General features: G+C 37.9%; 1 protein-coding gene across 1 annotated transcript; it reads right to left on the bottom strand.

Moving 5' to 3' along the window:
* Nucleotides 1-5,530: 5,530 nt before the first annotated feature.
* Nucleotides 5,531-9,389, bottom strand: LOC104091205 (uncharacterized). The gene is made up of 2 exons (XM_009596484.4): nucleotides 8,107-9,389; nucleotides 5,531-5,754 (listed from the first exon to the last, which is right to left on the bottom strand). Exons 1-2 carry the CDS (start codon nucleotides 9,299-9,301, stop codon nucleotides 5,735-5,737), a joined length of 1,215 nt encoding a protein of 404 aa, XP_009594779.1. The 5' UTR covers nucleotides 9,302-9,389; the 3' UTR covers nucleotides 5,531-5,734.
* Between the last annotated feature and the right edge of the window lie 1,914 nt (nucleotides 9,390-11,303).

Raw genomic sequence — 11,303 nt, 5'->3', positions numbered from 1 at the left:
TTCATCAGCTAGCCACGGTTCCCACAGCACTCATCCAGTTCAATCATCTTTTGGTGCACTCCCAGCTCAGTGCTCGTATCTTGCTCTTTTCCCAGTTGTTATTCTAGCTCTCGAGGTCCGAATAAGGCCCCACAATCATTCCCAGTTCGAGGTTGTTATGATTGTGAAGAGTTAGGGCATGTGAGGAAGTATTGATCCTGTAATTACAGAGGTCTAGTGAAAACGGGAGGCCAAAATATGACTGTCGCACCAGTTTCTACACTGCCAGCTCAGCCAGCTCGGGGTGGATGTCATATGGGTCGAGGTCACCCTAGGGGGAGGTCAGTCAGGCAGTTGTCAGGCCCGCTTCTATGCATTTCCCGCTAGACCAGAGGCAGTTGCTTCCGACATAGTGATCACAGGTATTATTTCAGTGTGCCACAGGGATGCTTTAGTGTTATTTGATATTGGTTCCACTTATTCATATGTGTCATCATACTTTGCTCATTATTTGGACATGCCCCGTGATTCTTTAGTTATGCATGTTCATGTATCTTCACCGGTGGGGGACTCTATTATGGTGGATCATATATATCGATCATTTGTGATTACCATTGGAGGTTGTGAGTCTTGAGTTGATCTATTATTGCTCAGTATGGTCGATTTTGACGTGATTCTAGGCATTGATTGGTTGTCACCATGTCATGCTATTCTTGATTCTCACGCTAAGACCATAACTTTAGCGATGCCGGGGTGGCTTAGGGTTAAGTGGAGAGATTCCCTAGATTATGTTCCTAGTAGGGTGGTTTCATATTTGAAGGATCAACGAATGGTTGAGAGGGGATGCTTGGCATATTTGTCCTTTGTGAGGGATGTTAGTGTTGAAACAGTTCTGGTAGTGTGGGATTTTTCAGACGTGTTTCCTGCAGACCTGCTGAGTGTGCCACCCGATAGGGACATCGATTTTGGTATTGACTTGGTGTCGGGCACTAAGCACATCTCTATTCCTCCATATCTTATGGCACTAGTGGAGTTAAAGGAGTTGAAGGAACAACTTCAGGAGTTGCTTAATAAGGGCTTCATTAGTCCTAGTGTGTCACCTAAGGGTGCACCAGTTCTATTTGTGAAGAACAAAGTTGGTTCTATTAGGATGTGTATTGACTATGGGCAGCTGAGCAAGGTTACATTCAAGAACAAGTACCCTCTACCACGTATTGATGATTTGTTTGATCAACTTCAGGGTTCCAGGGTATTCTCGAAGATTGATTTGAGATCCGGGTACCATCAGTTTAATATTCGGACTTCAGATATTCTGAAGACGGCTTTCAGGACCCGCTATAGTCACTATAAGTTTCTGGTGATATCTTTTGGGCTTACCAATGCCCAACAACCTTTATGCACTTGATGAACAGTGTATTCCAGCCGTATCTTGATTATTTCATCATTTTATTTATTGATGATACATTGGTGTATTCTCGCAGCCGGGAGGATCATGACATCATTTGAGGATCGTGCTCCAAACTTTGAGGTAGAAGAAGTTATATGCTAAATTCTCCAAGTGTGAGTTTTAGCTTTATCCGATGGCGTTCTTGGGTCATGTAGTATCTAGATCCGAAAAAGACTGAGGCAGTTCAGAGTTTGCCCAGACCGTCTTCTGCTACTGAGATCCGAAGTTTCCTTGAATTGGCCGGGTATTATCACCATTTTGTAGAGGGTTTTTCATCCATAGCAGCCTCATTGACTAGATTGGCAGAAAAAGGTGCCCCATTCAGGTTGTCTGACGAGCATGAGGAGAGCTTTCAGAAGCTCAAGACTGCCTTGACTACAGCTCCAGCTCTGGTTTTGCCTTCGGGATCAGGTTCTTACAGAGTCTATTGTGATGCTTCATTGATTGGCATTGGATGTGTGTTGATGCAGGAGAGGAGAGTTATAGCTTATGCTTCCCATCAGTTGAAGCCCCATGAGAAGAACTACCCAGCACATGATTTGAAGTTGGCATACATTGTTCACGCATTGAAGATTTGGAGGTATTATCTCTACAACATGTCTTGTGAGGAGTTCACAGATCAGAGAAGTCTACAACACTTATTCAAGCGAAAAGATCAGAACTTAAGGTAATAGAGGTTGTTAGAGCCATTAAAAGACTATGATATCACTATTCTTTATCTTCCATGTAAGGCCAATATGGTGGCTGATTCTTTGAGTAGAAAGCCTGATAGCATTGGGAGTCTTGCTTACATTCCAGTTAGGGAGAGACTATTAGCATTGGATGTTCAGACTTTGGTCAATCAATTCATGTTGTTGGATATTTTGGAGCCTAGCCGGGTTCTTTTTTGTGTGGTTACACGGTCTTCCTTTTTTGGGTGAATGAAGGCGCGTCAATATGATGATCCACATTTGCTTATCCTGAAGGACATGGTGATGCTAAGGAGGTTATTATTTGAGATGACGAGGTATTGAGGATGCAGGGTTTGACCTGTGTTTCAAATGTGGATAGGTTGCGTGAGTTGATTCTTGAGGAGGCCCATAATCGGCAGTATTCCATTCCTCTTGGTGCCGCAAAGATGTATCAGTACATGAGGCAACACTATTGGTGGTAGGGGATGAAGAAAGAAATTGTTGAGTATGTTGCTTGGTGTTTGAACTGTCAGCAAGTGAAGTATGAGCATCAGAGACCTGATGGTTTGCTTTAGAGGCTTGATATTCCGGAGTGTAGGTGGGAGCATATCACTATCGATTTTGTAGTTGGACTTCCACGGACCTTGAGGAGATTTGATGCACTGTAGGTTATTGTGAACAGACTGACCAAGTCTGCACACTTCATTCCAGTCATGACTACATATTCTTCAGAGCAGCTGGTTCGGATTTACATTAGTGAGATTGTTCGCCTTTATGGTATGCCCCATGTCTATTATCTCGGATCGAGGCACACAGTTTACATCACATTTCTAAAGGGCAGTGCAACGAGAGTTAGGCATATGGGTCGAGTTGAATACAACATTTCATCCCAGACAGATGAGCAGTCCGAGCGCACTATTTAGATCTTGGAGGACATGTTGCGTGCCTGTGTTATTGATTCTGGGGTTTCATGGGATCAGTTTCTTCTGTTAGCAGAGTTCACCTACAACAACATCTTTCAGTCGAGTTTCCCGATGGCTCCTTATGAGGCTTTATATGGCAGATGTTGTTCTCTGGTTGGTTGGTTTGAACCTGAGGAGGCTAGGTTGTTGGGCACTGATTTGGTCCGTGATGCCTTGGGAAAGGTAAAGTTGATCCAGGAGCGGCTTAGTACAACACAGTCCAGGAAGAAGCGTTATGCTGACAGGAAGGCTCGTGATGTTTCATATATAGTGGTTAAGAAGGTTCTACTTAGAGTTTCACGATGAAGGGCGTGATGAGATTTGGGGAAGAAGGGCAAGTTGAGCCCTCGGTATATTGGTCCTTTTGAGGTGCTTGAGAGAGATGGAGAGGTGGCCTACATACTTGCCTTGCCACCCAGTCTATCGGTCATTCACTCAATATTTCATGTTTCTATGCTCCGGAAGTATGATGATGATCCGACGCATGGTTTGGACTTTAGTACGGTACATATAGATGGGGATTTGACCATGCACATATGGTGGATCATTGCAATCAATTTGATGAGTACCTGCTTGTCATGTTCCATCTACTGTTTTATGTGCATTTATCGCCATTTCAGTCAGAATTTGAAGAATTCAAAGATGAATGAACAAGAAAAGGAAGAAGTCATGATAGAGAAGATTTAGGAAGAAGAAGAAAAAGAAAAAACAAAAGCATGTCACTTAGAATCGCAATGAACCTGACATTGATACCATGTCAAATTCTATCCCTAGGTCCGCCGTTGATGAGCTTCTAGCTTGCATTGGAAAAAAGTTTCAGAGAGAAGGGAACTTCTGTTTAGAGAGAGAAAGAGTACTTCTAATTAATAAAGCAATTAACAAAGGAGACATGTACTCTAATATAACTACCTGACTGACTATTCCCATTTACAATTAATACACGTGAGCTAAAATAAGCAACTCATTCTCTAAAAGTGCCAACTAACTATTCTAGAAGGGTCCAAATTAAATAGCTAGTTGTACAATTGGATCTCACTACTTATTTCTACAGTTTGACTACCAGCATCGTGTGTAACGCCTGAAGAGACTTGAGTTAGTTCTCAAGGTGTACGTCAACTTTGATCTAGAAGAAAACAATGAAAACAGAAAAGTATAACATATCTGGACGATTAATGAACTAGTTGGATCTATGGATAAGTGTAGGAAAGCCAGAGACATGATTTTGGAAAAAATAACTTTTTTAACATTAAGTACAACAAATTTTCCTTTTTACCTAATTTATCGGACTATACAGTATCAGTATATTTAGTGTGAGTAAATGATTCGTACTAGTCACTCGAGAGACAAAGTTCACCTAATAATTAAAGGGAAGCATAATTTAAGTAGAAGGCAATAAAACCATCAACATGTCGATAACTTGTAATGTGTTTTAGCTCTTTTCCCTAAACCATTTTTTTCAATTATAATGGCCTTATTTATTGCTTCGTTGATTAATTTAATCTTCGTTAGTTTCTAGCTGTCGGGCTTAGAACAAATTAATTAAACATACGACAAAATTTTAGCTTAATTAAATATATTCAGTTTATGAATTTATCCCAAATCCTGCTAATTTAATATTATTGAAAGAATATATTTTTTTAGAGAGATAAAATGATAATATTATTTTTTTCGCCTATACTATTTGTTTTTTGGGTGATATGCCAAGGGACTAAGTCATAGTACATATTTTTATAAGTAAATGTAATAATTCGAAGCATGCCCCTAATCAATTAAAAAGGTCCAAATATATTCCGCATTTGCTTCTACTGTTGGTACGAGAGGCAAATTTGGATGATTTAATTGTTCAGGGTATACTTAAGTCGAAAGATAAGGGCGGAGGCTTCTGTGAACCAATAGGTTAACGAAGATTATATATAACCCAAATCCGATAGGTTAGGGAAATTTTGGACCTTTTCAATTAAACTTAATATATTAAAGTAGTAAGCTATAACAATGCAATTATATTCCTTGAACAAACTGCATCAACTAGCAAAGCTAAAAGGTGCAATAATTTTACACTAAGATTTGAAGATCATCAGATTAAAGCGCAGATATAATTTAATGAACCATGCATGTTTCAATATAATTAAAATTGTTTCAATATCTAGTGTTTGCACCAAACAAGGATATACAAAACATGTCTTTCATACACATTTTCTCTCCACTTGCCTTAGTTTGTAACTCCAAATGGCAATTTACTCTGTTTATTGTGAATAAAGGATGCATATAAGTAAATTCATGCTCCTTGTTAACTCACCGATATATAAATATCAAATATCCACCTTTCTAAAAATAATAATAGAAGAGTACTATGTGTGACGCATCTTGGCCTTGCACATATTTTAGTCACATAAATTGATTATATATGTGATGCATCTTGGCCTTGCACATATTTTGGTCACATATAACGAGCACAATGACTTACAGAGGCATTCAACAAGTAATTACCACTGAATAAATACTGTAAAGGGAGCTAGAATTCAGTGAAAGTAGAAACGACCCAGTCTAACAAATGGGGAGATTAGGGTAAAGTCAAAAAGAAAATAGATATTTGTTCTTAGGAGTTCATACAATTTTCTGCTTTTCATACATTATGTTAGCCTCCATGGACAATTCTTGGGTTGAACCTTCTGACATCATAAATCATCATTGCCATCTGATCAAAATACACAGTATTAGAATAGCCCAAAATATGATTAAATTAGAATAGCTACTGATGAGAAAGGCCAAATTATAAGCTAAGCAAGAATCGGACAATTTGATTCAGTTGTTTCATAGCATATTTAACTATTCAACAATTACTGACAGCTAGATATTTCAAAAACCTGACAGAAAAATGGAAAAATAATAGTTGCTGATCACCGTAAATGCATCATAAAAAACATCCACACACCGTTAGCACATATAGAGATTTTTTGTCAAGAACAAGTCCTTCATGTTAGTGAAACCCTGGAAGTCATTGATGACGTTGTTCTTCTTATTTAAGCTAGCTGAAAACTCACCTGATGCAGGCCAACTCCATTTACCAGCAAAAGTTGAAAGCCTAAAACAATCTTGCGCTATTTCGGACAAACCAAGACATGTAACTAGTACAAAAACTTCTCATCGCATCTTGGCGGGCCAAAGATCCAATAATAGAAAAAGAACATATCAAAATGAATGTTACTAATTGTCTATAGGCTGCCGCAAACTAACTTCAGGAGCATACCCAGTTTTATTTCCGCATCACAACACTAAGAGTTTCCATGGGGAATTAATAGACAAGAAAATCACTATAAAGTTTAGTTTGTAGACTGAAAGGGCCAAACAGAATGAGAGTCGACAAGCCAACAAGACTACAGCCTTGAAAATCCAACTCTAAAGCATCAGGCTAGACCCCTAAATGCTCGGTACTTAAGGTGGGAAACCAATCCTCCTTGCTCGTTCTTAGGTTTTTTTTTAATCGCCTTATTTCAATCACTGATTTTTGTAATTCATTTTTCTGAAGAGTTGGTTGGGGTGGGGCGATCAGTTAAAACCAAATATCCACCGCTTTGGAGAGAACTGAACTCTTGTACCCGCTAAAAGGGAAAGGAGAAACTGTTCAAGGCATTTTTCACTCGAAAATCCAACTCTAAAGCATCTCCGTAGAAAATAGACTATAAAAGAACAAAGGTTGCACACTGAAGAGAGAAGAATGGATCATGTGCCTGGATTATTCATGACGCGGATAGTAGGTTAAAAAGTAACCGCAACCTATCACTGCCACAGGAAACGGAAAAAGAGAGAAAGTGTAAACCGAGATGATCCAATCGACATATGGTAGAATTTTTCCTTTTCCAAAATCACTTGGAAACTTCTCAAAGTTCAAAGTTTAGATTGTTAAATATCAGAGGGAGGGTTTGCCAGGAAACCCAAGAAAGAAAATCATGAATCCTTAGAAATTCAAAAATTACTTAAATCTGCAAAAGATGAGATATCCGTACAACTTGAAACAGGAATTTCGTTCATGAATCCTTATCTAGTCCTATCTTGCCCTACAATATTCAAAGAATATGCATCTTTCACTTTCAGAGGAGAACGATGAACCGCAGATAGTAGAAAGTAGCTTATGGTTGGAGAATCAAAGTCGAATAAGCTAGAAGCTAACATTTCATCTTGGAACAATGTCCTTTTAGATTATTAGAATGGAAAAAATAGACTCCTAAAGAAATCACAGTTCATTAACAGGAAAGACATCATGGTTCTAAAAGTACATGAATCTAAGAAGAGGCTTACGAAACAGATAGATTTTTGCTGCCAATTAGACAGTTCAATTATCTTTGACTTCACCTGTGGCCAAAAAGTAACAAACAAATGAGCAGTCGGGAACGCTAATGATGATAATGACCACAACAACAAAGATAAATACAGATATATTTCAGACATTTAGAAGCATTACAGATTCTACCTTAGATAATTTAACTTCTAACATCCTAATAGTGATAAACAAGGAGGTCACACCCTCATCGAGGAAAATGAAGATCAAGATTAGGAGTCATACTTAAACCATTAGAGCAAAAAAATCCAATACTAACTGAAAACTTGGTAAGCACCAGGGCAACTGATAATTGAGGAAGAACTAACAATGGACTAGTTCACAGAGAACAAATACCCTCCCCTCTTTGATAAGAATGATCTAAAGGTCATTATAGTTATGGACAGTTTTAGTTGTCTAAAGTTAGCTCTATAGGTGTCACAGTCCTGATTCACTTGAGATTTGACTCATGAGTCAAACTGAGTCATATGTACATACTGATACTTGGTTAAATGAAAACTTTCCTTTTAACCAAACAAAGAAGAATGATCTAGAGGTCACAAGTGTGTTGTCCAGAAAAGGAATGTAAGAATCTGCTTATTTATGTAATTCTAGTCACAAAACAATTAGATGGACTCGTTTAAGTGTTGAAAACTCTATTATATATAACAAACAAACTTTAAATGTCGTCGGGCCACCAAGCAATTACAAGTGGAAGGGGGAGAAACTTACATAACTCTTTGCAAGAAAACAGGCATGTATCCATATTTATATTGTGGGATTTGCAGGAAATGGGTTTGGCAATGAATGATACAGTTGAACTCTCTCCAACTGCAGTTGCTTTATCGCATTTCACTTCCAAGTCAAACGTGCATGTACACACATGATTAGTAATTTTAGGACGAAACCTACAAGCGTACGAGATAACCAAAGAAAACCTTAGGCATGAATTACTCTTGCCTATATAAACTAGCTTGCCACAAGAATAGAGATCACGAAGCACATCTTCCTGAACAATGTGAGAGATATCAACCTCCCAGCACCCTCCGATGGGTGGATCATCGGGAAAATGCATAGCATCCACATAATCGAGCTCGACTGCATTATTGTATACCTCTATTTCATGCTCCAAATCACGAATGATCAGAATAGCACGTAGTTCTTCTTTAGGGTACCGTAACATCTGAAATCTGTACAAGTGATTGTCTACAATTACACAGCCATTCGACCAACTGGCTTTCAATAGATTACCCGTGCGAGCTGTCAAAGGACTCGGCTCGTCATGATATGTCAAAGGACTCCGCTCGTCATCATGTTCTGATTGGTTTGAGGATTCAGACGTGGGACTCGGATAGTCATCATATGTCAAAGGACTCGGCTCGTCATCAGGCATAGGGACAGAAGAGGTTATGTTTTCTTCGGACATGAAAATTCGGAAAGCGTGCCACTTGTGATCATGCACGCTGTAACCATAAAGATCTGACGAGCAATCACAATAAGACCATTCAACCAACCTTACGTATAGCATCTTCTTGGAGTAGTCAATAATGGTAGTGTGGTTTGAGGGTATTACATGGTTGCTAATAAAAGAGGGATTAGATAGCGAAACCCATCCTCGAGAAAGATTATTTATATCCAGCATCTCGAAGTGTGGTTGCTCATATAACATACCAGTAGAAAGCACATAAAGCAGCCCATTAAGGAAAAACACAAACGGATTGGGCATGGGAGCTTTCAACTTTGGCAAGTCTTCCCACCATACCCTATTGCAAATATCATAAACTTTGACTTCCTGTGAGTGAGCTATGGGATTAAATTGCTCATCATATTTGGGCTCACCAACAAAGTACACATTAAAGCCACCAGTAGTATATCCCAGACTCAACAAAAGACACTGTGGCCATTTGTAGGACACAACATAGTACATCACTCGTCATAGTCAAAAGCATACACACTGATGTCTTCAAAATTTTCCATAAAAAAAATTACTATGGATGACCAATTCTTGTAATCAACGGGCAATACCTCAAACATCCCATTAGGTGTCTCCATTCTCTTGTTTCCGATTTCCGCTTGCCGGTTGCAGAATTCTTGGATCCGCCGATTTCTGTGAGTGTGAGGCAGCGAGGGTTTGAGCACAATAGTGGTTTGGGGAAAAGCCTGAAGAGTGAAGACTACTTTCGCTAGCCCTTTATTTGCAAATCAATTAAAATTTGGTATTAAAATTTTCTTTTTTGAATTTTGTAGAACCGATTAAAATTTTACCTTAATTAAAACTTTAAAATACACTTCAATTTGTTTAAGGTGTAAAATGTGTAAATGATGACTAAATTCTTTTTGGTTTTGATAGTCTATAGGAAACATAGAATTTTCCTTTCTTTTTAAAATCTTAAATTCTTATGTTTCAAATTAAATTTCAAACTTTTTTTTTTATTTTGTATTGTGAAAGAGGCGTGCATGTTTCAAACATACAACAGAATCATAAATAACTGTCCTCTACTTCAAATTGCATGTTTTTTAAGAATTCTGTATGATATAAACTTCACCATGAGTGATATATATTTTTTTAAAAAAAATCTTTATAAATTTAAAAGCTCCCCTAACTAATATGAATTTTTTGCGTGAGAATCCTATAAAATACCCCATCTAGCTATAGCATTCAAATTTGAGATTTAAACATAAATGATTTTTAATCCAAACAAAATAATTATCTTTAGTAGAAAAATCTCTGCTGAAGTATAAGAGTCGCCAATTATGAAAATATTGTACCTCTAAATTTCAGTTTTTTGAGTTAAAGAAAAATTACAGATTCCTTCATCTATTACTTGTTAAGTATACTGTAGTTGTAAAATAATTATGGAGAAAAAAACAACGTATAAACAGAAATGTAGAAGAAGTAGAAATTAACCCGAGCACACTGAATCCATAATGTTTCCTTAAGGAACTTAATCCCCTCCTAGTACCCGAAGTTCTGGAATATTTCCTCCCAAGATAGAACGGATTATACGCTGGTGTAGTGGTACTTTAAACCCCAGTGTTTCAACGAACACAAATGGCGGCAGCAAATCACACTTACATTATTTTTTTTGTAAGAAAACAATGTAGAAAGGAAGAGGAGAATTCAATAATTTCGTAAGGAAAATCTGAGGGAATGGTCTGCTATTTATAGCCAACATGTTGAGTTTAAACGAAGAGATACAACTCTTCAGAATGTCTGTTATGGCTATTCACGTAAAACGGCCATTACATAAATGGCTATTTACGCAAAATAAAATGGGAAATTAAACGCGGAGGAAGATTAATTTACCGTTACAAAAATCGCTAATTTGGATTAAAATAATACTACGTTAATCTTAATATTAACAAATAAATTTGGTCCAAAAAATTAATCAATCAATCATTTGACCAAATCCGAAGCCGAAGCCGAGCCGAGCCGAGCGAGCGACGACGACGACGACGCGAGGCTTGCATTCTTCTTAACTCTTTAAGAGCTAGAAGAAGAGCAATTGTATATATACCGATCAAAAGTCTTTTCCTCCTACAATATGGGACAATATCCCTTTGTCAAGGAGGGAAATTCAAATATTTTATTTTTTCCTCCATTTCCCATTCACCCTCTTTTAAGCTAAACCAAGCTTAAAACCCAACAATCCCCCACATGAATGGGGAATGGCTATATCACGGAAATATGCATGAAAACTGTGTGATTCGCAAGCAAGGATTAATAGCATCTCTATAAGTAGGTTTCCCTTTGTATTTTTCGTAGTGAACTTATGTCGGATATACTCTGTCAATCGGTAGATTTGATATCTTTGAACCGTCGAACTTTGGTGTATATCTAGACAACCATAAGTCACACAATCAACCCTTAACCGTCTTTAGTTCTCATTGTTATGTTCTTTTTAGCCATGAACACCACTTGGTTTCAT

The sequence above is a fragment of the Nicotiana tomentosiformis genome, chromosome 10 (assembly GCF_000390325.3).
Source record: "Nicotiana tomentosiformis chromosome 10, ASM39032v3, whole genome shotgun sequence".
Classification (NCBI taxonomy): Eukaryota; Viridiplantae; Streptophyta; class Magnoliopsida; order Solanales; family Solanaceae; genus Nicotiana; species Nicotiana tomentosiformis.
The sequence above is the reverse complement of the archived record's forward strand: the minus strand, read 5'-3'. Positions and strand labels throughout refer to the sequence as shown.